Source organism: Panthera onca, chromosome A3 (genome assembly GCF_046562875.1).
Source record: "Panthera onca isolate mPanOnc1 chromosome A3, mPanOnc1 haplotype 2, whole genome shotgun sequence".
Lineage (NCBI taxonomy): Eukaryota > Metazoa > Chordata > Mammalia > Carnivora > Felidae > Panthera > Panthera onca.
The window spans coordinates 37623094-37648828 of record NC_138341.1 but is presented as its reverse complement, the minus strand read 5'-3'; the positions used below and the strand labels follow the sequence as shown (position 1 = coordinate 37648828).

At 42.4% G+C, this 25735-nt stretch overlaps 2 protein-coding genes and 1 pseudogene across 5 annotated transcripts in view; 1 reads left to right on the top strand and 2 right to left on the bottom strand.

The window, feature by feature from the left end:
* The window catches only part of TTL (tubulin tyrosine ligase), a 42403-nt gene extending 33562 nt beyond the window's left edge, over nucleotides 1–8841 (bottom strand). The window contains exons 1-2 of one of the 2 annotated variants that reach the window (XM_078444722.2): nucleotides 8530–8841; nucleotides 5523–5601 (exon numbers count right to left, since the gene is read on the bottom strand). In XM_078444722.2, the coding sequence (XP_078300848.1) occupies nucleotides 5523–5601; nucleotides 8530–8686 (236 nt within the window). In that variant the 5' untranslated portion in view covers nucleotides 8687–8841. The remainder of the gene's footprint in view (nucleotides 1–5522; nucleotides 5602–8529) is intronic. The other variant, XM_060654953.3, reaches the window with a different exon arrangement.
* The window catches only part of LOC132692451 (uncharacterized), a 37049-nt gene continuing 18383 nt past the window's right edge, over nucleotides 7070–25735 (top strand). Inside the window, exons 1-5 of one of the 3 annotated variants that reach the window (XM_060654906.2) lie at nucleotides 9001–9358; nucleotides 12363–12507; nucleotides 13457–13545; nucleotides 15367–17483; nucleotides 18097–18400. In XM_060654906.2, coding sequence (XP_060510889.2) covers nucleotides 18195–18400 — 206 coding nt within the window. In that variant the 5' untranslated portion in view covers nucleotides 9001–9358; nucleotides 12363–12507; nucleotides 13457–13545; nucleotides 15367–17483; nucleotides 18097–18194. Of the gene's footprint in view, nucleotides 8392–9000; nucleotides 9359–12362; nucleotides 12508–13456; nucleotides 13546–15366; nucleotides 18401–25735 lie in introns of those variants that run through there. The other 2 variants (XM_078444720.1, XM_060654913.2) reach the window with 2 other exon arrangements.
* LOC132692488 (large ribosomal subunit protein eL39-like) lies at nucleotides 13338–13492 on the bottom strand (annotated as a pseudogene).

Genomic DNA, 25735 nt, shown 5'->3' with positions numbered 1-25735 from the left:
GGATTTTAATACACCGATGCTTCCTTTAGTGTTTCATTGTACTATATGGTACATATTGGAAACACTTGCACTCAGTTTTCTGAAGCCCATTCTATGAAAACTATCAGGGATACAGTTGTTGAAATGGTTTAGTATATACTTGCAAATGCTACAATGATTCCCCAGTATGGAACTGTTGAAAGAAACAGAAGACAATAGATTTAATGATACTGTGTTCTTTGCCAGTGTTCACTAATTGAGAGAAAGGAGTTCTACAAAGATTCACTATATTGTCAACTCCAAATCAGATTCTCTTGAAATAAAAGAAAATGCTTCCCAAATCAATAATTATTTTATTCAATAATCAAAGGTAAAAAGTGGCAGTGTGATTTACATCTTCTCATCAATATACGCTCTAGGCGATCAAGCTAAAGTTGAAGCTCCAAGGAAGGGAAAAGAAGATCTTATTTATGACCTAACCAGACAGGTGTGAGAATTTATGCTCCAATTTCATAACACAGCCAACAATAATGGTTTCACATATTTTTATAACATGACTCAGTATAGGAGAGCCTGGTGGCTCAGCTGGTTAAGCATCTGACTCTGGATTTCAGCTGAGGTCATGATCTCAGTTAATAAGATCAAGCCCTGCTTCAGGCGCAGTGCTTGACAGCATGGAGCCTGCTTGGGATTCTCTCGCTCTCTCTGCCCTTCCCCAACTTGTGCATGGGCGCATGTGCACATGCTTTCTCTCTCTCTCAAAATAAAGAAATAAACATTTAAAAAGAGCATGACTCAGTATGTAGAAGATTTAAATTGAAATAGACAGCATTATGCAAATTGGCTACAAAAACTAAAGAAAAGTTTTAAGAACACTTTTGTTGACATTGCTAAATTTAGAATTTCTTTTCACTTTATTCAATATCTCTTTTGAATTAGATATTAATAATACGTGTTGACATAAGAGTTGATGAATTTATTTAACTTAGATATAGTTCTGAAAACTCAAGTCATTCTTCTAAAAATATGAACCAGTTTTGCCAATGTGTCTGCAACTATGAAAGGAAAATGATTTTTCATTGAGTTACTGAAAAACTTTACGTGGGAACAACTTGAGTATGTAAATCAACATTTCAACCATAAATGTTCATGAAATCTAAATACAGAGCAAGGGTTTTAGATGAAAATTTAGTGTCTGGATTAAGATGTTCCAAAAATGTGAACTTACACCAGAGTTTGAAGACTCAGAAAGAGAACAAAATCTATAAAATATCTCATTAATTGTTTTTATATTAATAACATATCAAACTGATTATTTTGGATTTTTCTGGTTAAATAAAATATATTATTAAAGTAAAATATTAATCTATCACCAAAGAACTGATCACCTTGAGGAAATTAAGCAAGTCAAATTTGGAATCAGCAAGGCCAGGTCTCCAAGGACTTCAGTCAGTCTAGCAAGACAGGTTTTCATTTGAAGCTTGTTGTGGCCAACCAGCCCCCTGCCATTGCCTCACCACACTCTCATTCAGTTCTGGCAGAGAACAGAATTCATTGTTCCACAAAAGCGAGAAGAAATATTCAGGATTTCCCAGGGTTGACTCAATCAACTCATAAGCTACAGTAAGAATTGCTTCAACGAGTATGAAATAATGGATTTAATCTTTAAAATTCTTCCTCTCAGGGGCGCCTGGGTGGCTCAGTCGGTTAAGCGTCCAACTTCGGCTCAGGTCACGATCTCATGGTCCGTGGGTTCGAGCCCCGCGTCGGGCTCTGTGTTGACAGCTCAGAGCCTGGAGCCTGCTTCAGATTCTGTGTCTCCCTCTCTCTCTGACCCTCCCCTGTTCATGCTCTGTCTCTCTCTGTCTCAAAAATAAAATAAAAACGTTAAAAAAAAATTTAAAAAAATAAATAAATAAAATTCTTCCTCTCAAATGTTTTTCGACCAGGAGGTAAAAAGAAAATTTGTCCAATGACAACCTGTTCTCAATACTGACCTCCTTATAACAGCTAAAAATATCAAGAAAAAGGAAGGGAGAGTGTTTATATTTACAAATAAAATAGATGGAGAAGTCAGAAATACGTTGTTGTGTAATTATTATTCCATCTACCATCTGATAGAAGGAACTATGAAGGAATTAGGAAACCGACATTCCATTTTGGCTTAAAAAAGAGAAATAAACTATGATCATTTGCTGTAACATCAATTCTAAATGCAGTGATTTTTGTTGTAGTGTATAAAATATTTTCAGGCTCGGGGCGCCTGGGTGGCTCGGTCGGTTAAGTGTCCGACTTCGGCTCAGGTCACGATCTCGCGGTCCGTGAGTTCGAGCCCCGCGTCGGGCTCTGTGCTGACAGCTCAGAGCCTGGAGCCTGTTTCGGATTCTGTGTCTCCCTCTCTCTGTGACCCTCCCCCGTTCATTCTCTGTCTCTCTCTGTCTCAAAAATAAATAAATGTTAAAAAAAAAATTTAAAAAATAAAATAAAATAAAATATTTTCAGGCTCAGCTTTTGAAACAATTGTTTAAACAGAAAAAGGTCAACACAAGCTTCTACAATGGACCAAACATTTCATAATGTTACCATGGTATGTATACCCAAGCCCAATAAAAACAAGTTTAAAGTTAGGATTCAAGGGAGAGTAGTAGAAAACACAAATAGGTTTCTGTAGATATCAAGGATTTTAAATTATTAAAGAACTGTACCAAAACGATTAATTTATAGATTTTGTAATAAAAATGTTTTAACAATTAAAAAAAGTAAAATATATTGCACCTATTTCTTTGTATTTATTTTTTTTTTTTCAACGTTTTTTTTTTTTGTTTTTGTTTTTTTTTTTTTATTTATTTTTGGGACAGAGAGAGACAGAGCATGAACGGGGGAGGGGCAGAGAGAGAGGGAGACACAGAATCTGAAACAGGCTCCAGGCTCCGAGCCATCAGCCCAGAGCCTGACGCGGGGCTCGAACTCACGGACCGCGAGATCGTGACCTGGCTGAAGTCGGACGCTTAACCGACTGCGCCACCCAGGCGCCCCTCTTTGTATTTATTTTAATGTTGCTACTAGGAAATTTAAAATTACACATGTGGCTGGCATTCTGTTTCTGCTGGACAGCATCCTTTGTAATTGTTCCATTCCCTCAGAAACCCATTTAGAAGGAAATCACAAATGGAGGCTCATTTATATATATTAGGGGAAAAACTTCACAGGAGAAAAAGAAAGCCTTCAACCTAGGTCAGAGAGAAAAGCCACTCAGGGCTCTGAGACTACAGCCACAGGGTCTTGATGAATTTGTCAAAGTCCCTGAAGTAACAGGAGGAAGGCACTTGCTGTCAAGGGTCCAGTGGAGAACACTATCGAGACTCTAGGAAGCCCTGTGAGGGATGCCCAGTCACATGGCCCATAGGTTCATTTGTACAGACTGGAACTGCACGATGTGAAGCGACATTAACCGCTATGGCAATGGGCAACCCAGTTATCCTCTATGAGTTGCCATTCTGCCCTACATTAAAATGAAGAAATTACATTTTTTACTCTTTGGAGCCCTCCGAAGCCATACAAAATTATGGAGAGAGACAAAATGACAAAGGGAACCATTGCTTCCTGGAACTACTACAATCCCTTGCCAGCCACCTAAGAGAATGAAGGAAGCTTATGAGGATAATGACAACCCTCAGCCTGCATAAACCATGTCACCATTTACATGGTGTCATCACAGACCATGTCACATGTCACAGAGGGGCAAAGAACAAGTATAATCATCCCATCCACACTGACAGATGGGTCACTGGGATTTAGAGCGGTGTCGTCCAGGGTCACAGAGATCTAGATACCTACTCAGACCCGATCAGGACCCCAGTCACGTGGTCATGCCACTTCATTATAACTATGCAAATATGTAGAATGTTACGTACATAATTTTTACAACATCCTCTGTTCATACTTCTAAAAGCTAAATTCTCCCTTTATCCTCAGATTAAAAAAAAAAAGTCATAGTAGAAAAAAGATTGAATAAACCTTAAAAAAAATTTTTAAATGAATGATCTGGATAAATAATCATGTCCCACTTCTACTCTTAGTTCTGGTGAAATAATCTTTTGTGTTCTAAACATGTAAATATGTAATAGGAATTCAGAAAGCTTCACTCACCTTTAGGGGTGGATGGTGAATCATGAAAATCCATCACAGACAGAACCGGATATATAAGTTACTGGGGCCAATGAGTGTGGACAAAAAGGGGAAGCTAATGCCATGAACACTCAACTTAGTAAATAGATAGGGCCCAGAGTGAAATGTGAGTGGGGAAAAGAGCATTTGCGTTGAGTCATATCTTCCGGCGTCTTCCTCCCTAAATGATTTGTTAGGCTACACACGCATGTTCACTAGTCTTCATGGAAAGAAAACTGGAGACTTATTACAACCCTGATTGGGGGGGGCACTACCCAGTTCTTTCCTACTGAAATGATAACAATAATAGCAGTGACAGGCATAATAACAGTAGTAAGAGCTTTTACTTATGTCATGTGAACTATGAGACAGACATTATTCAAAGCCAGCGCATAAATGAACTCAAGTAATTCTTACAACGACCCTGAGGTGGTTACTATTATCCCCATTTTATTTACAGAAGGAGAAACCAAGGCACAGAGTCCAGTACTTACTACCACTGTGCCATATACGTGACATGTGTCGCCTTAGCTAATCCTCACAGCCACCTCATGAGGTAGATTCTGAGGCCTGGGGGGATGAGGAAATACACCCAAGCTAATGAGAGGGAGACCTGGGGTTAAAACCCAAGCTGCTAATCCTCCCCCTTAATCCCTGTATAATACTGTTTCCCCCTACCTTATGGGACCGTTCTTATGACACCTAGCCATAACCCCACTGCTCGGAGGTGGGCAACACAGCAGATACTGTTATACCCTGCCTGGGTGTCCTTTCTGGGACCCCTGGCTGCTATGAGCTGGCTGCCAAGAGCTCACGTATGCCTCTTCTGCAGGGTCTAGCCCCTGTCCAGAAATGGAGGGGAAGCTACATTCTCCACTTCCCCTAACAGCCAGTGGCTGACTGGTATTAAAGGACAGAAGCCAGGTCCTCTCGTCTCAGTTGGGAGGTACCATTTATTCCCGAGCTCCATGGAGTCAGGCTGAGGAGAGACTTCGGCTGAAACCGTGTCTTTGCTTGGCTTCCTCCCCTGCTGTCTGCACCCCCCACCCCTTGCTTCTGGATGAGTTTCTCCCAAGAGCCTTCACCTCCACCCCTCCACCCCCCTGCCATTAGTCACCCACCACATAAGAAACCTGGGCCTCCCGTTCTGCTTCTAGGGAGCCTCACCTAAGAGACAGGATTTATCAGGCACAAACAGCAAAGTTTTAGACTGTAATCAAAGTAGCATGGAGGATACTCCGGAACTAATATTGTTGGCTTTTTAGACAAAAGTATTTTTGTCCAGAAAAAAAAATCCCACATTTTTGCTAAAGGGCTTCAGGATGAAAGTTGAAAACATTTATGTAATAGACTGAAAATGACTCTTCAACACTTACTTCACTAAAGAAGCTTTGCGACACAGTTTGTCAGCCCCCCTGTAGTAATTCACCAACTGCATCAGCCCAGGCTCGTGACCTATAAAGGAAAGAGGAGGCTCAGAAGGGAAAGAGGACAGGTGGGAAATGACAATGTCAGCACCAGCACGCAGGAGAGAGAACAGCTGTGTCATGCCCAGCTTTTCCTTCTCTCATTTCAAGACTGGTTAGTGGAAATGGAACAATTCCATTGCCCTGCACCTGTACCCCCTTCCACAGCATGGAACCAGAAACCCTCCCCCTCCCCAGAGTGGATATTAGAGATACCAATATCCTAGGTCTGCCGAACACCACTGCTGCCTTTGTTTTTTCTTCTTAGGGCGGAAGGGTATTTTCTATTTCACCTCTCTTTGATCCCCCCCAAACCCCACTCTTGGCTTCACACATAGGGACTTAGTAGTCTCTGCATAGTAGGACTTTATTTTTTTTTACACTTTAAAAATATTTATCTATTTGTGGAAGAGAGACAGAGCGTGAGCTGGGGAGGGGCAGAGAGAGAGAGACAGAAAGGAGACATAGAATCTGAAGCAGGCTTCAGGCTCTGAGCTGTCAGCACAGAGCCTGACGTGGGGGTCGAACCCATGAACCGTGAGATCATGACCTGAGCTGAAGTCACATGCTTAACTGACTGAGCCACCCAGGCACCCCAAGCACAGTAGGACTTCAACAGTGACGCCTTGGCACCCCTAACCTTGCTTTCTATAGCCATCAAAGAAGCACTAGGACTAGGATATTACTGTCTTCAAGCATGTCTAACTCTGTGAGCTTCTGGGAGAGCCACAAGAGGTGAAGGAAGATAGTAGAGAAGCCATGTCTATAAAATCAGAAGCCCTGAAGACTTTCTTCTGTATATCTCCCACAGAGAAACTCATTTTCAATGAATCCTACTGCATGTCCCCTCCTCCATAAAACAGAGCAGAGAGGATACAAACAAAAACAAAAGCCTTAATATTTGTTTAAATTCCTAACAAAATGCATTCAATTTCCAGCAACAAAAATAAAAGTAAAACCAAACAAAGGGAGTCTGAGTAGAAGATGCCAGAGGTAAAAAGGATACATCTGAGAACAGCATATAATCAAATAAAAATATTTAGGTACTAACTTGCTGATGAACCTGCCTCACACCTGCGCCTACCTTCTCATCCCCACGGCAAGAGCATTCCTGAGACTTTATCTGGCTCTATAAGCCATCTCCTTGGGTTTCACACAATGCACTGAAGCAAAAAGTAAACATCCCTAACAGTGAAGACATATAACCATTTTGGTTGTGATGCTGTTTTCTTTTCCATAAAAACCAAATGTTTTCTTACCATCTGTTGACTTTGTGGTACCTGTTTAGGATTTGGACCCTGTAAGTTTCTGGCCTTGCCCCCAGTCCTGAGCACCATAGCAATGCAAAACCACCCCTGCTTCAGCCCCAACAGAGACATTTTTGCCAGTTTTGAATATTAGGATTCCCCCTAAGCTTTTATAGCCAGGCACTGCCCAGTCTATAGAGGAAGGTAAGTCAGTCAGGCAGGGATGTGGACAGAGCAAGAAGGAAATATATGTTCTCAACTATAAGTAGTTCTTCCTTCAGGGAAGGTATTCTCTTTGCTGAGGGCTTCCTGGAGAGACAGTTTAACAAAAGGGAATCTCCAGGCACATTCCCTGTATTCCAAGATTGCTGGGGGTTGGAATCAGTCCCTCCATGGAGTCCTCATCATACATCCTAAATTTGTATAACAGTAAAAAGTCCATTCCAAAGAAAAAATTTCGATAAGGCTATGCTACAACACCCTTCATTCCTGAAATTACAACTGTACACACCCCCCGCCCAAAGGCTCTATGGAAGTAGCCAGTGAGTTCCAAATGGCCTATTTTCAGTCTGCTCATTCAGCCTCTCTACCCTCTGACCACACCTCTTTCTAAAAACTATGTCCTCTGCTGGACACAGAACACCGCTGTCTCTGGATTGCCCTTTAAGACAGAGATGACTTTTCCTCATTATCGATCCTCCTCTTCCGTCTTTGGCAAATCTGTTTGGTCCCCGCCCCAGGAGAATTTTGGCAAGGAACGGAGGCTGCATCTCCGGGATGACTGCGCAGTGAGGAGAGGCCACGAGACGGTTCAGGTCAATGGGATGTAAGTTGAAGTGATCTGCACAACTTGTGGATTACGTCATCTAGAAGGGAGCTGCTGGTCTTCTCCTTTCCCGTGCCCCTCCCTACAGGCGAGGATGTGGACATGATATGGATATGGATGTAGACATGATGCCAAGCTGGCATCGACCCATGGGAGTGAAGGTAACTCTCTCAGGGTGAGCAGGGCAGAGAAGTGGGACGCAGGTTGAAGCCATCATGCAAAATCTGCATTCAACACACAACTGTGAAAACACATACTTCGGGGAACCTCAGGAAAGGTCTACATCAGACACCCTTCCTTCCGCCCTGGCCCGAGCTTGGCTCACTTCTGCAGCTCCTGCTTTGGGAACCCAGAGGTCTTTTCCAAAACCCCAGTTGATCTGAGCCTTCCGGTAGCTGAATCCGCAGGGTTTTCAACACACACAAGGATCCCTCCCGCGTCAACACCAGTCACGGTGAAATCCTCAGCGCAGAAAATTCGCAAGAGGACTCCAGCTGGAGGTCCGACGCCGGCTCAGCGGGGCCTTGCCCCGCCCCAGCTCTGCCCCGCGGCCCTGCGCGATTTGGGGGCGTCGGGCCGGGGCAGTGCGGGAGCGCGCGGCCGACGCCCCCCCCCCCCCAGCCCCCCGGGCTGCAGGCACCAGCCATTGTCCACAGGCAGCGGCGGCCACGAATCCGATTTCGGGAACGGGAAGGCATGCAAAGCGGTGGGTTTAGACCTTTATGGATCCATTTTTTCTCTGCCCGGGGAACGACGCAGGGGAAGATATATGACCTTAAGACAAAAGCGCTGCTGCTAACGGGCCGTGGGAGGAGCGGGAGGGCGGGGAGGGGGAAGCGCTCACCCAATCTCCCGAAGGGCAGCCGGTTCCTCTCGCCCAGCATCAGGTTGAACCTGGGGTTGTCTCGCCTGAGCCTCTTCCAGTGGCCGGTGGCGAGCAGCAGCCGCGAGACCTCGGCGTAGACGCTGCTGTTCTCGTCGCGCACCACGAAGGTATACATGGCGAAGGGCCGTGCGCCCGGGCCGCCCGGGCAGCCTCCGCAAAGACCAGCCGGCCGAGGTGGCGGCTCAGCGCGGAACCCGCCCGGGCGCCCGCCGCGTCCCGGCCCCCGCCGCCGCCACCGCCGCCGCGCCGGCTCCCCGCGCCACTAGTGTCCCGGCGGCGCTGCGCCCGGCGCCCGCGCGTCAGCCCGGAGGCCGCGCCCACCTGCCGGCGCGGCCCCGCCTCCGCCCCGTGATGCCGCGCGGCCGCCCCCGCCAGGGCCGGGGGGTGGGGGGCTCGTGCGCCCCGGCTCCGCAGCGCGTCTCGGACCCGGTTGGGGGCCGCCCGGGGGCTGGCGGGGGCGAGCGCGGCCTTGGCGCAGCGTGGGGACACCGGAGACTGGGCGCGTGCCCCTGAGTCCCCGGTCGCATCCAGGGGGCGGTACCGGCGGAGGATCCCTTTCTGCGCGCGTCGCTGCGGCTCTTCCACCCACTGTTGCGAAGGGACGTTTTATGGGTAAAATTGAAAAGTTCCAAGGCACAGTCCCAAGTCTGCGGAATGTAAATGGAAAGGCAGCTCTAAAATGTATACAGAAATGCAAAGGTCCGAGAATAACTAAAGCAATATTGAAGAAGAAAGTTGGAACACAACACTAGCAGATGTCAAGACCTATAAAAGTTACAGTATTTAAGTAAGTACAAAGCTGTGGTAATTAAGAGAGTACGGTTTGGGCACAGGAGAGACAAACAGATCAAAGGAACGCTATCTGTCTATTGATACATGTAGTCACTTGGTTCATAATAAAGGTTCAAAGGTTCCTTTGCAGTACAAAGGGAAAAAGGATGGACTTTTCAATAAATGAAGCTGGGTCAATGGATATACATTTGGAAAACAAAATTAATCTTGACTTCTGCCATTCGCAAAAGCAGTTGCAGATTCATTGTGATCTGATGCATGTAGATGTGAAAGTAAAGCAAGAAAGCTTTTAAAAGAATACGGGAGAAAATCTTAAAAAAGAGAGAAAATCTTATGATCTTATTCTAGGTAAAGATCTTAAAGAGAACATAAAAATCTTTAGGAGTAAAGGAAAAAACGGATGAATTGACAACCTTAAAAATAACTTTTATTTATCCAAAGACACCATCCAGAGAATCAAAAGGAAAGCCACAGAATAGGATATGATGTCTGGTGTGTGTGTGTGTGTGTATACATACCTATCGGACAGAGGACCCATATTTAGGATACACGAGGAATTACAAATTAATAATTTTAAAAACTGGGAAGCTGGTTAACAAAAAACTGAACTAGCTATTTTAAGGGACAATTCAATAGGTAAACTCTCAGCAAGAGAGATTTGTAGAAGTGTCCTACAAAGACACTTTATAACTAAAGAATATGTTGGGCTAAAAAGCAAGGCCACATCTAAAGTTGTAGGACAAGAGTACAAATGGAAGCCATATGTCTACATGTCTACCATATGTCTAAATATTTTAAAGTTATAAGCCATGCCAATAAGCTGCTAGGTAAAATGCCTATCTTCCCACCTTACAAATATATATTGATAAGGATGACCTGAAAGGCCAAGATTTTTTAAATGCTCAGATTCATGGAAGCTCAATGCCAAAAGTAGGAAATACTGGAAGAGATGGCCCTGGCCTCTGACCATGGCCCACCCGTTTCTTACCTTCCTTGACTCCATCCTGCACCACGAAGGGCCATGCACACATGCATGGGGACGCTACATCCAGGAAATTCAGGCTCCATCCACTCACCCAGCACCTCCCACAAACAGCTACATTTTGGCCACTGCTTGGTCCTAGGGGTGCACAGCAATGCCATTGACCCTTGGGACAACAGACCCAGGGAAGAAGCCAGTGCAGGTTCAGGACAAGAGCTGGGCTATTTAGACAGTATTCTGGTTCTCAGGTACCTAGCATATTCTGGAAAGTGGGAGGGTAACCGTCTTTGGGTGGCCATATCCCTTTGACCCCACAAAAGTCTCATCCATAGGGAGGACATGGCTAGCCAGACTTGGAGCCTCTAAATCAAGGACTTTTCTTAGAAGGGCCTGAGGGTCATACTCCTAAGAAACAAGCTTCAAAATCCTCAACTACACTTTCCCCTCTCCCTTCTCTTTGTGTCCTATACTTGGACACCAAACAACTCAAAATTGTTTTTCACTCATCGTCTCTAACATTACCACGCTCACTTCATGCTTGGGGTACTACACCTGTCTTCTAGCTGCTCTTCTTGCTTCAGCCCCTTTCCCTCTCCAATCTTCCCTGAACATCATCACCGAATGAATCTTTCTGAAACACAGCATTCATCACATCTCTCCATACATCACAGCCTGCAATGGCTCATTGAAGACAGCATTCTCAATTTCAAAGTCACAGCCTTTTAATTAAGTCTCCCCATTGTATCTCTCTTACCACATTTACCACACTACTTCAGCCAAAGTCTTTGAAATACCCTGATCATCATCAAGGTCAAGTGAAAGTGTGTTAGATGGAGTTTTAATGTGAAGTGTGCATTAACCCTTCCAAAGCTGATGAACCATGTACCAGATGGATCATAAAGTCCTTATTAATCAAAACCTTTAATTAGCTAGCATTTTCTGCCTCACAGTTGTGCTAAATAAAATAAGACTTACTATTTCTTTAGACTTAGGTCTTAGTTGCTCTTTAGCAAGGTAAGACTGCTTCCCTTTTCAATGGAAGCCTTTCAACACCCCTCCCTGAAGAGGCATGCCACTCATACCTTTCTGGTCTAGAAAACTTGCATTTAACACATTCTTGTTCCAGGCAGTGTTCAAGGCACAGAGGACATAAGACAAAGTCCCTGCCTTCACAGAGCTCTGTTCCCTGGGGAAGCTTACATTTTTTTTCTGGATGCTAGTTAGAGGAATTTAACTAGAGGAGCAAATATTCCTAGTTTCTAGAATTCTGAGTTGGGGTGACAGTTGTGGGGACAGGAATACCTTGTAGAAACACTCACATCTCAACATGTAGGAGGAAGCTGCTCATGTCCATGTGGCACTGGAGTCATTTTCTCCTCTATTTCCTATTCTTCCTGGATGAATGCAGTAGCTCCCACACAGAGATAAAGGAAAATAAGAAAAATAGAAAAATAACTCAGTGAGTTGCATTCAAAGGACATTGCAAAACCTTGAGTCACAGGCTGTCAGTGACCGTGAGGTGATGCCTGTGCCTCCCATCCAGAGGCCTCTGCTGGAGCACATACTCTCTTTTTGCCTGGGTCATGTTGCTACAGCATGATGTGTGCTCAGAGTTTGCACATAGAGTAACGGGCCTGTGAATAACCAACTTAATTAAATAAAAATAAACTTAATCAAATAAAATATCAATAAATGTAAGAAAAATTTTCCCCTCCAATAAAACTATAATAACTTAATGGTGCTAAGGAGGCAGGAATACTAGAGGCATTTGAGAGAGCGGAGACGCATCAGGGAAAATTTCTTAGAAGAAATGAGTTTTGAAATGGATCCACAATGGAAGGAAACTGAGTCCCATCTGTATTGACCAGAGGAAAGGCCAAAGGCTACATCTGCCTTACCCAGTTTATCCCTAAAGCTCACGTGCCCTGGGGTATCACTGAGGATAACATCAAGGTTTTGCTAGTTCATTCCCTCACTTACATAACTCCTGAGGCTTATGAAATTCTCTTCCCCTCAGATATTCCTGGGAGGATGCTTTCCTTCTCATGCCAAGCCTCACCAAGCCTCCTCTGTGGTTCACCAGCCTGCAGTGCTCCTCAGGGTGAATCCTACCCTTCTTTGGGCTGTGTGGCCTGGTGTTCTCCCAAAGCTGGAAAGACCATGTAAGTGCCCCCTGATGGCTCTACTGAAAGGGAAAGACTACCTCTTCATAGAGCTCCCAGCCCTAGAGTAGAGCAAAGGAGTGACTCTTCTGTTTTCTCAGCGACCCTACTGAAATTCTCATTTCACTTCCAAGCCTCTGCTCCAAAAACCAGGCCCCTGCTCCTCCAGGCAGATCACTTGCCAGCCTGTCTAGATTACTGGTTGCAGCCCAGCTGAAACAACCTTGGGTAGATCCAGCTTGGGTAGATTCCTAAGAAATAAATTGCTGTGTGTAAAATGGTAAATTTATGTTTAACTTCTTAAGACACTGCCAAACTGTTTTCCAAAGGAAACCTACCATTTTACATTCCCACCTGCAATGCACAAGGATCTCAGTTTCTCTGCATCCTTGACAACACTTGATATTATCTTTTTTATTATAGCCATTAAGCTGTCTATGTAGTGGTGTCTCATGCCTTTAATTTGCATTTCTCTGATGATTATGTTGTTGTTGAGCATCTTTTTACTTGCCTTGTACGTACTTTCTTTGGTGAAAAGTTTATTGAATCTATTTAAGTCTATTTAAGTCTATTAAATCTTATGCCCACTTTTAACTGGGTTGTCTTCTTATGTTGACTTGTAAGAATTCTTTTTTTTTTCCCCAAACAGAAGGTCTCACATATGTATTGTTGAACTAACCTACTGGTGCAGAAGCATGTAAGAGAGAAAAATCATTTCCCCGATAAAACATATCCATTGTTCAAGTAGTAGTGATGTTTACAGAGTGATACGATCTGAGGGCGTAATCTTCATGCAGCATAAATATGTCTGCCACCTCACGTGTGATCCCTTATAGACCCAGCTTGGTTCTTCTCCAATGCCTCCTCTTGGAGTTGTACCTGATTTGATTGCCAATTTTCATCTGAATCCATGAGGAGTGGGATGATTTTGCTTTTGTTTCTTGGCCAGGAATCGCTTGATCCTGAACATCTTGTGAGATGACATGGCAAAGAACGGTCAACTGCACACAGCACAATGGCTGAGAAAAGGAGAGAGAAGTAAGAATTCTTTTTTTTTTTTTAATGTTCATTTATTTATTTGGCGGGGGGTGGTGCAGGGAGAGAGGGAATCACAAGAAGGCTCCACGCTGTCAGCACAGAACCCTATGTGGAGCATGAACCCACGAACCATGAGATCATGACCTGAGCTGAAATCAAGAGTTGGACATGTAACCAACTGAGCCACCCAGACACCCCAAGAATTCTTTCACCAGATATATGATTGGTAAATATTTCTCTCAGACTGTGGCTTATCTTTTCAATTTTAATGATGTCTTTTGTAGTGCAAAAGTTTTAAATTTCCATGAATTCTAATTTCCTGATTTTTTTTCCTTTTATGGATTTTAAAGCTATACATTTCCCACTAACTACTGCTTTAGCTGCATCCAGTACATTTTGATCTGTTGTGTTTTCATGTTATTTCAATTCAAACAATTTTCTAAGTTCTCTTGTGATTTCTTCTTTGATCTATAGGCCATTTATTAGTGTGTTGTTCAATTTTTAAATATTCAAGGATTTCCCAATTTTTTTCTAATGTTTATTTTATTTTTGAGAGAGAGAGAGAGAGAGAGAGAGAGAGAGAGAGAGCATGAGCAAGGAAGGGCAGAGAGAGAGGGAGACACAGAATCTGAAGCAGGCTCCAGGCTCTGAACTGTTAGCACAGAGTGCAACATGTGGCCTGAACCCACAAACCGTGAGAAGATCATGACCTGAGCTGAAGTCAGATGCTTAACCAACTAAGCCATCCAGGTGCCCTTGTATTCATTCATTCTTTCTTTCTTTCTTTCTTTCTTTCTTTCTTTCTTTCTTTCTTTCCTGTTCTTTCTTTTTTTTCTTTCCCTTTCTTTCCTTCTTTCTTTCTTTCTTTCTTTCTTTCTTTCTTTCTTTCTTCCTTTTTTTTAGAAAGAGAGAGGGCACAAGTGAGGAAGGGGCAGAGAGAGAGAGAGAGTCCCACAAAGGGCAGAGAGAGAGAGAGGAGCGGGGTTCCCAAAGTGGGGCTCGAGCTGATCCAACATGGGGCTCAAACTTATGAACCATGAGATCATGACCTGTGCTGAAGTCCCATGCTTAACCAACTGGGCCACCCCAGCAACCCTCATTTTTTTTATAGGGCTGGTAACAAATTGGGTAGCTTAAAACAACAGAAATTGATTCTCTTACAGTTCTGAGGCTAGAAGTCTGAAATTAAGGTGTCATCAGGGCCATGCTTTCTCTCAAGGCTCTAGGGAAGAATCCTTCTCTGTTTCTTCCTAGCATCTGGTAGTTGTCAGTAGTCCCTGGTGCTTCTGGCTGATAGATACATCACTGCAATCTCTGCCTCCATCATTGCATGGCATTCTGTCTCCCTGTCCAAATTTCTCTCCTCTTATAAGGATGTCAGTCATTGAATTAGGGCCTACTCAAATCTAGTATGACCTTATCTTTAACTTGATTACATCCTTCAAAAACCATATTACTAAATAAAGTTGCTTTCACAGGTTCTCAGTAGAGATGAAATTTGGAAGGATACTGTTCAACCCAGCACAGCACTCTTGCTGTCTTTTGGTTCCTTTTTGCAAGGGATAGCTTATTCCCATCACTTTATGTTCTACCTATTTGTGTTTTGAATCAAGGTTGTATCTCTTACAGATAGAATTGGGTTTTGCTTTTTTATGCAGTTTGTCGATGTCTGTGTTTTGATTAGGGTGTTTAGAGAATTCAGATTTAATATGATTATTGATTTAGTTATACATTTGTCATTTTGCTATTTGTTTTCTATTTTCTCCTTCTTGATTGCCGTCTTTTATGTTAAGTAATGTTTTCATTATTTTTTTTTTTAAGTAGGCTCCATGCCCAACATGGGACTTGAACTCATGGCCCTGAGATCAAGAGTCGCATGCTCTACTGACTGAGCCAGCCAGCTGCCCTTAGTATGCAATTTTAATTCATTGTTGATTACTTTTAGTATTTTTGTAAAAAGATTTTGTTAAAAGTAATCTCTGCACCCAATGTGGAGCGTCAACCTATGATCTCAAGATCAAGAGTCACATGCTCCACCGACTGAGAAGGCCAGGCATCCCTACTTTTAGTATTTTTTAAAGTTATTTTCTTGCCATTTGCTTTTGGGATTATAATGTGCATCTTAAAAATACTTTGCTTCAGCTCAGTACTAATTTAATCCTGGTAAAATAATGAAAATTTGCTTTAATGTAGTTCTATTCTCCATCCCCTCCTTCATGCTTTTATTCTTGTAAACCCAACAATATAGTGTTATAATTGTTATTTTACATAATCTTATATTTTTAAATCTGTTAAGAGAAAAAATGCATGTATGGTTTTGATAATTCCTTATGTAAGTAACTGTATAGAAATTTTTCACTGCTTTCTGTTGATTTGAATTACCATCCAGTGCCATTCCCCTATAAGCTAAAGGATAGTATGTCTTGTAATAGACAGACTCTCCTGCCTCTGGGAAATCACTTTCACTGACAACGATCCTGGGTGTCTTCACCCATTGCTCCAAACTGGGTGAGCCAGTTTGGCAATAGAGAAGGCAATAGAGAAGCTGCTGGTCCTCATGGACTTCCCTCCCTCGTAGAGCCCCATGTTGATGGCATAGGTGGAGTCAGCCCCATACTAGAACGCCATAGAGCTTCACAAAGTCCAGCAAGTACTCAAGCATAAACACACCTTGGATTGTTGTATGCATTTGGTCAGTTTCCAGAGTGCTGAAATGGTTGTTTTAGGGCAGTTCCATCCCATATTTCCAGTTGCTTCTAGGGAAGAGAATTTGACAGTCTCTTCACTCAACCGTTACCAGAAGTCCTACCTCAATCACTGTCCTTCCCAACATTTTTGTAATTAATTCCTTGAACCAAATTCCCTCCACTTACAAAAAATTTTTTAGAGAGAGAAAAAAATATTTTTGAGAGAGAGAGAGAGACAGAGCATGAATGGGGACGGGGGGCAGAGAGGGAGACACAGAATCTAAAACAGGTTCCAGGCTCCAGAGCTTCAAGACAGAGCCTGACGCAGGGCTCGAACTCACAAAATGTGAGATCATGACCTGAGCTGAGGTCGGACACTTAACCAATTGAGCCACTCAGGCAACCCCAAATTCCCTCCATTTTAAATACCTAGAGTCATTTCTGTTTTCTTGACCAGACACAACTCAGACACTGTAATCTTTAGAAACTTACTGAAAGTCCGGGGATGGCTAATAATCTGAATAGGAGATCGTTCTCAAAGATTTGGCACCATTCATACACCCCAGTCTTCAGCTTCCTCACTAATGAAGTGAAACTTTTAATAACAATTAAGTTGTTCCATGGAATAAGTGAGTTGATGTGTGGAAAACATCTGAAACACAGTACACACCTAATATGAATTAAAGTCTATTTTTCCTGTAGCTTAAGCCCCATTCCTTTTATTGTTCTCAGTAACTTCCAGAATATTCCCTCAACAAACCCTTGTGAAAACCCACACGAGGGAACTAGAAAGAAGCCAAGTTAATTAAACTGCTCAATGATTCATCGTCTGCCTTTCATTAGCCCTGGTGCCAGATTTCCTTTTCATTCCCCACAACAAAACTGCCTGAAGACTCAAAGTTGAATCTTATTTTTATGACTGGATTGATTAGAACAGTTCACTTTTCCTCATAGTTTAGTCTAGTTCTTATTCTTATGAATAAGCATGACTTTAAATACTGCAGAAACAGCAGATCTTCCATAGCTCCATGTATAAATTATGATGTTTGTCAGCAATCCTGCCTGTGACGTCAGTAGCAGAGTCAGCTAACAGTTGCTGGGCGATGCCACGGTCTTGAACTGTCGCGTGGATGTAAATAGATTCCTGCTGCTGGTTAAAAACAAAAGACAAAAAACTGGATTCCTTACATCTAGAGTGAATTCAGTGGTCTACTGTTTGGCTTAGAGAGTGGGAAGTATCGTCTCATAAAGGTAAGCAAAAACCTTCATCTTCCCCCCTTCCCCACCGCCTTGTTGGTTCTCCATGGGAAGCTACACTCTTGGAATTATCGATCAAACATTTCAGCATTGCAATTTTGTCCGTTCACCCATACGATGCTTGAAATTTCCATATGGTATCCTCAGCTTGTCATTCAGCCTTGTATACATCCAGGGGAAGGAAGTTTATTAATCCCCAAGTAAGAGTATTCTTAGGATCTTTGAGAAGTTTGATTTGAGATGCCCATTCAATCTAAGAGAGAACTTTGTCTTGCCACATGGCTTTCTTTCATTCCTTGTTCTGAGAAGCTCCGAAGAATAAAAGACAATATTTCTTTCCTCTACTGTATTAGTTCTACAAATAAAGAAGACCTCAGTCATATCTTCATAGTTAGATTCACCATTGGTTAAACTATCTGTTTCATACAGTTTGTGTACGTAAGTCTGTTTTCCATCCTGTTTGCCTTCCTCTAAACCTGTCCCGTGTGTCCTTATTTTACTTTTTTACATGTTGCTGCTAAGCCACAATATATTCTGTACTTTGAAGGTCCTGAAAATTACCCCCATTTAGCTCTTTAATATTTTATAGATTTCTTTCCCATTGTAGGGGTAAAATTAGGTGAACATCAAGGCAGAGAAATATTTATACATGTCGGTCAGCATGGGCTAAGACCACGTCACACTTCTGTTCAAAGACTAGAAGAGATGGAATCTTTTCTCTCAGAAGACATTGGCTCTATGATACAGAACAAGGCCATTGAGAGAATCATCTCCCCAATGACTGTTCAGCTCTGCCATCTGATCATTTCGATGGAGAAGAAAGACCTGGAAAATGAAGCATTTGCCTGTTTGGAGAAGATGGCGGAAGAATTGGCCCAAGCTAGTGAAGACTTTGTGCAAGTTGCCAAAAGGTAAAAAATAATTGCAAAGAACTCAAGCCCTTTACTCTGACAAGCTTGCAGAAGAAGAGGGTTAACTAGAGCCTTGCTGTAGTCTCCTTAAATGTTTTCAGAAAGAAGTCAGGTGGGAAAATAAATCAGTAAAACATAAAGTAAACCTACTTCATATGTTGTTACTTATTAGTTGGTGTGTACTTTCAGTATACAAACACTTCAGAATTAGTTGGGTTTTCTACTAAGCCAATTATACGTCCCATCAAAAGGTTTCTAGATTTTTTTCTTCTTTCACAGATTATTTTTTGTTACAGAGACAAGAATTTTCAGAGTTGTCCAAACATAGCTTGCATTATCTGTCATTCAGTGCATTGGGCCTGATCATGAACAAACTTGCATACAAGTTATTTACATATTAAATTCAGTTCCGGGGTTCATATAAAAGGGCCTAGTTGTAACAACAAAACCAAACTCTATAAATGAAACAGAGTTGAATACTACAACAAAAGTTTTACATTTTCACTGCCCCAGACTATAAAAAAACATTTTAATGTTTATTTATTTTTGAGAGCGACAGAGACAGAGCACAGGCAGGGGAGAGGCAGAGAGAGAGGGAGACACAGAATCCGAAGCCGGCTCCAGGCTCTGAGCTGTCAGCACAGAGCCTGAGGCGGGGCGTGAACTCATGAACTGTGAGATCGCTTAACAGTCGGACACTTAACTGACTGAGATACCCAGTGGGTGGCAGTGCCCCTCACTGCCCCAAAATTAACATAAGTGCAGCAGGTAGACTGACTGTTTTTTTATTTTTTTTTAACGTTTATTTATTTTTGAGACAGAGAGAGACAGAGCATGAACGGGGGAGGGGCAGAGAGAGAGGGAGACACAGAATCCGAAGCAGGCTCCAGGCTCTGAGTTGTCAGCACAGAGCCTGATGTGGAGCTCGAGCTCACAAACCGTGAGATCATGGCCTGAGCCGAGGTCGGACACTTAACCGAAAGAGCCACCCAGGCGCCCTAAAACGGATTTTAAATATGAAAAATATATCCAATTTTAGACTCAGTAGTTTGTTTACCAAACAATGTAGCAAACAACAAAATGCAAATAAAAATGGTAAGATGCTATTTTTCTGGCCTCACAGAAATAAAAATTGTAAAAAACTAGAAATAAGCTCAATGTCTCAGTCTAGTAAAGCATGATGTAACTTTATGGTGAGACATAAAATACAAACTAGATGCTAAAAATGTTGATGAACATTTGTAATTAGGGACAACTTGTAGCATTCCTTTACATGGAGAAATTTTTAAGCTAATGTAGAGCCTCAAACTCATGAACGATGAGATCACGACCTGAGCTGGAGTTGGACTCTGAACCAACAGAGCCACCCAGGCGCCCCTGGCTTGTACTCTTCATAAAATGTCAGTAGTCAAGACAGAAGGTCTCAGGAACTATTCCAGAGTAAAGGGGACTGAAGGGACGTGTATTAGTTTCCTGCTGCCTACTGTAATAAGTATCATCAATTTAGGGACCTAAAACAACACAAATTTGTTGTCGCACATTTTTGCAGATTAGAGGTTGGTGGCCTTGGCTGGTTCCTCTGTTTTGGGTCTCACAAACCCAAATTGAGGTGTCTGTGGGCCGGGCTCTTAGGCAGATGCTCTGGAAGAATCCACTTCCAGGCTATTAGGGTTATTGGCCCAATCCAGTTCCCTGTGGTTTATGGGACTGAGAAAGCCATTTCCTTGCCGGCTATTAGCCGAAGGCTGGGCTTTGCTCTTCCTGGCTGCCTGCATTCCCTGTGGCCCCTCCAGCGATGGCAGGTCAAGTTCCTCTCATACTTCAAACCTTCTGACTTCTCCATCTGCCTTCCTCTTCTATTATTTTTTTTTCTTCCTCTTCTATTTTTAAGGGCTCATGTGAGTACACTGGACCCACCTGTGTAGGTCAGGATACTCTCTCTTTTTTAAGATCAGCTGATTCTTAATCTTGGTTACATCTTGGTTATATCTGCAAAGCCCCTTCATAGAAGTACCAGATTAACATTTGATTGACTAGCCAGGGGATGGGAATTTGGACTGGGACACCTTTAAACTGCCCACAACAGGACTTGACAGTTAAATTTAATGCGTGTTCTCAGAGTGCAGACAACCAGCAAAATTTGAATATTGACTTTAGATTAGATAAGAACATTGTATGAATGTTTAATTTCCTGATTTTGATGATTGTTCTGTAGTTATGAAATTGAATGTCCTTGTTCTTTTTTTTTTCTAAGTTTATTTATTTATTTTGAGAGAGAGAGAGAGAGAGAGAGATAGCTCATGCACATGTACAAGCCAGGGAGAGACAGAGAGAGACTCCTAAGCCAACTCCGCACTGTCAGCACGGAGCCCTATTCAGGGCTTGAACCCACAAACTGTGAGATCATGATCTGAGCCAAAGTCAAGAGTTGGATACTTAACAACTGAGCCACCCAAGTGCCCCTGAATGTCCTTGTTCTTAGGGAATGCACATTGAATCATTTTGGGCTAAAGGAGCATGATATCTGGAACTTTCTATACATACATGCAAACGCATACACAAAGAGAAAGAGAGAGAATGATAAGACATGACAAAATGAGAACAATTAGTGAATCTGGTTGAAGGATATATTGGAGTTCTATAATTTTTGCAACTTTTTTTGGTGTTTGAAATTATATAAAAAGTTACAAAAATATTGTTGGAAAAATACCCATGCTCAAAAGTTAAGTGAATCAGGGGTGCCTGGGTGGCTCAGTCAGTTGAGCGTCCAACTTTTGCTCAGGTCATGATCTCACAGCTGGTGAGTTCGAGCCCCACGCTGGGCTCTGTGCTGATAGCTCAGAGCCTGGAGCCTGCTTCGGATTCCGTGTCTCCCTCTCTCTTTGTCCCTCCCCTGCTCACTCTCTGTCTCTCTCTCTCTCTCTCTCTCTCAAAAATGAATAAACATTTAAAAATTTTAAACAAAAAGTTAAGTGAATTAGAAACAAAAAGGATTCAAAACTGTACACAAGTCCTCAAAAAATTAAAATTAGAATTACCATGTGATCAGGAAATTCCAGTTCTGGGTATATATCCAAAAGAATTGAAAGCACAGACTCTACCAGATATTTGTATTCATGTATTCATAATGGCATTGTTTTTAAGAGCCAAAAGGTGGAAGCAACCAAAGGGTCCATCAATGGTCGAATGCATAAACAAAATGTGGTAACATATACACATATACAGTGGATCATGACTTAGTCTTAAAAAGGAAGGAAATTCTGGGGCGCCTGGGTGGCTTGGTTGGTTAAGCGTCCGACTTCGGCTCAGGTCATGATCTCACAGTCCGTGAGTTCGAGCCCCGCGTCGGGCTCTGTGCTGACAGCTCAGAGCCTGGAGCCTGTTTCAGATTCTGTGTCTCCCTCTCTCTCTGCCCCTCCCCTGTTCATGCTCTGTCTCTCTCTGTCTCAAAAATAAATAAATGTTAAAAAAAAATTTAAAAAAAAAAAAAAAAAAGGAAGGAAATTCTGACAACATGGATGAACCTTGAGGACATTATGCTAGGTGAAATAAGTGAGTCATACAAATACTGTGTGATTCCACTTATATGAGGGATGTACAGTAGTCAAATTCACAGAGACAGAAAGAATAATGGTTGCCAGGGGGATAAGCAGGGATAAGGGGAGATAGGGAGCTAGTGTTGAATGGGTACAGAGTTTCAGTTTGGGAAGATGAAAAAAGTCTTAGAGATAGATGGTGGTCATGTTTGCACAGCAATGTGAATGTGCTTAATGCCACTTTAATGGTACACTTACAAATGGGTAAGCTGATAAATTTGGTTCAGTATATTTGAACATACACATACAAAAAAATATGGAGCCGGGGATGGTATATAGTGTGACTCCAATTATATAAAAAGAAAAACATTCATGGAAAGAAACTTGCCAGAATATTTATAGCAATTTACTTAGGAGTTTGAGAACAGAGTGAATTTATAGCAATTTAATACTCTTTTGTACATTCTTAAGTTTTTTAACACAGTGCATTTGTAACCACACACAAAAAAAAAGCACACAAAATTTTGAGAGAAGCTGAGTGTCTTTTTTGTCTGTTCCCATATGAATGCCTTTGTTGTATTGTATTGTCTGTTCCGGGCAAGTAAGTGATTTATAAAGAGAATTGTCCATGCTCATGACCATGAGAAATGGTCCAGCTCACCAATCAGGACAATACTGCAAATAATTCATATTCTGATTCGGGTTGGGCAGCTCCTTGGGCACTTCTCAAGACAGGCCAAATGGAGGCAATCAGTACAAAACGTGGTAAGTGTTCTGCTGGCAAGTTTCCTTGTCTCTCTCTGCTGGGTAAGCTCTCAGGAAGCCAGAAAGAACTTGCTACATCAGCCGAATAGTGTTGGCAACAGGACAGGCTTCAGGGAAGATCCCACAAGAAAAGGTCAACACAATATATGTTTCCTTTTGCTTAAAAATGTATTGGATGATAAACATTTAGAAAATATGAATGAGATGAGGAAGAAAATAATTGCCCATAAGCCTACTGCCTAAAGATAACCACCATGAACATCTTGGTATAGATTGATTAATTTTCCCTTTCTCTCCCTCTTCCCACTCCCTCTTCCCATCCTATTTTCTTCCCCTTCTCTCCCTTTTCTTTCTTTCTTTCTTTCTTTCTTTTTTTTTTTTTTTTTTTTGAGAGAGAGAGAGAGCAGGAGAGAGGGGCAGAGGGAGAAAGAGAGAATCTTAAGTGGACTCCACACTCAGTGCAGAGCCTGACGCAGGGCTTGATCTCATGACCCCTTGATCTCATGATCTCATGACCTGAGCCAAAATCAAGAGTCAGACATTTAGCCAACTGAGCCACCCAGGTGCCCCTCTCCCTTTTCCTTTTTTTATTCATATAAAAAATATCTGTGTAAATCTGTCTATCTATCTATCTATCTATCTATCTATCTATCTATCTCGTACTGTTATCTCCAGTTCCAATCTAATACCACAGGGTTCTTTCTTGCCTTCCCCTTTCTTTGTAGCTTCTCCAACATGAGAATCCTGGCTCTCATTATCCAAAATATGTCCACTTATCTGTTCAGCCCTAGTGTACACATTAAAAAGTTGCAAACTTAACCTTTAGCCATATGAGAAACAAATTGACTAACTAGAGGGCAGTATTTGTGTGTAATTTGTTTTGTTTTTAGTCTGACCTTATCCAAGAAAAATACTGTTCTGCAAAGTTACTTAGGTTAGTTCTTTTTCTTCTCAATCCCTTTCAGAGTTGTCATGTTATCCATTTGTAATCATAATAGTTTTGTACTGTTGCATTGCAAATTGCCACAGCTTGAAACAGTACATATTTATTATCTCACAGTGTCTGTGGGTCAGGAGACTGGGCCTAGGGCAGCTGGTCCACTGCTTTGGGTCTCAGCAGGCTGGGTGAGCTGTGTGACTCAAGTATCAGAGGGGGCTGCAATAGCTGTGGCTTGGGTCTCTTTTCTAAGCTAACTGGTTGTTGGTGGAATTGTTTCTTACGGTTGCAGAACAAGGGCCCTGACACACGGCCCTCTCCAGAATGTGGCAGTTTGTTTCTTCAAGGCCAACCAAAGAGTGTCCTTGCTGCTTCAAATCTGTATCACTCACACCCTCTTTTGAAGGCTCACCTGATTTGGTCAGGCCCACTCAAGATACCCTCCTCTTGATGAACTCAAGCCAACTGATTAGAGACCTTAATTACATCTGAAAAAATTTCCTTTTCCATATAACATAACTTGATCATAGAGTGACATTCCATCCTATTCATAGGCCCTATTCACATGTAAGGAAGGAGAGGCCATTATACAGGCTGTGTGCACCAGGGGATGAGAATTTGGGGGCCATTTTAGAATTCTGACAATTTTTGTAACTAGTTAAATTTATTTGTTCCTGTTCATGTTTCATTCTGGGTGTTTCCCCACATGCTGGTTGATTTTAAAACATGTATTTTTGGGGGCGCCTGGGTGGCTTAGTCGGTTAAGCGTCCGACTTCAGCCAGGTCACGATCTCGCGGTCTGTGAGTTCGAGCCCCGCGTCGGGCTCTGGGCTGATGGCTCAGAGCCTGGAGCCTGTTTCCGATTCTGTGTCTCCCTCTCTCTCTGCCCCTCCCCCGTTCATGCTCTGTCTCTCTCTGTCCCAAAAATAAATAAAAAAAAAAAACGTTGAAAAAAAAAAAAAATTTAAAAAAAAAAACACATGTATTTTTGGGGGGTGCCTGGGTGGCTCAGTCAGTTAAATGTCCGACTTCAGTTCAGGTCATGATCTCATGGTTCATGGGTTCAAACCCTGTGTCAAGCTCTGTGCTGACAGCTTAGAGCCTGGAGCCTGCTTCAGATTCTGTGTCCCCCTCTCTCTCTGCCCCTCCCCTGTCACACTCTGTGTGTCTCTCTCTCAAAAATAAACAAACATTAAAAAAATTTTTTTAGGGGCACCTGGGTGGCTCAGTTGGTTAAGCGACCGACTTCGGCTCAGGTCGTGATTACACAGTTCGTGGGTTTGAGCCCCACATCAGGCTCTGTGCTGACAGCTCAGAGCCTGGAGCCTGCTTTGGATTCTGTGCTCCTCCCATGCTCATGCTCTGTCTCTCAATAATAAATAAACATTAAAATTTTTTTTTTAATTTTTAATTTTGCCCCTCCCACGCTCATGCCCCTCTGCCCCTCCCATGCTCATGCTCTGTCTCTCTCTATCTCTCAAAAATAAATAAACGTTAAAAAAATTAGAAAATACTTTTAAACATGTATTTTTTTAAATGTTTGTTTATTTTGAGAGAAAGAGGCAGAGAGAATGGGAGGAGCAGAGAGAGAATCCCAAGCAGGCTCCACTCTGTTAGTACAGAGCCTGACTTGGGGCTTGATCCCACAAACCATGAGACCATGACCTGAGCCAAAATCAAGAGTCAGATGCTTAACTGACTGAGCCACCCAGTCACCCCTGAATTTTGAATCATAGTTACAAAGGTTTCCTGATACCAAGATTAAAGAGGCATTCACTTATGTTCTTTTCTAGTACTTGTATGTTTTTGATTTCACATTAGATTCCCTAATCCATTCAGAGTTCAATTTTGTGTATATCTTGAAACAGCAGTCTCACTATGTTTTGCCAGATGGCATTCCGTTCTCCAAGCACTGTTTATTATGAAGTCTATTTTTACCCAAATAATTTGAGATCCCACCTTTATTTTCTCATGTGGGAGGTAATTTTTAAAAATTAAATGCAGTACAGAGGTGCTTTGGTGGCTTAGTTGGTTAAGTTTCTGACTGAATTTTGGTTCACAGTTCATGAGATCGACCCCCACATCAGGCTCTGCGCT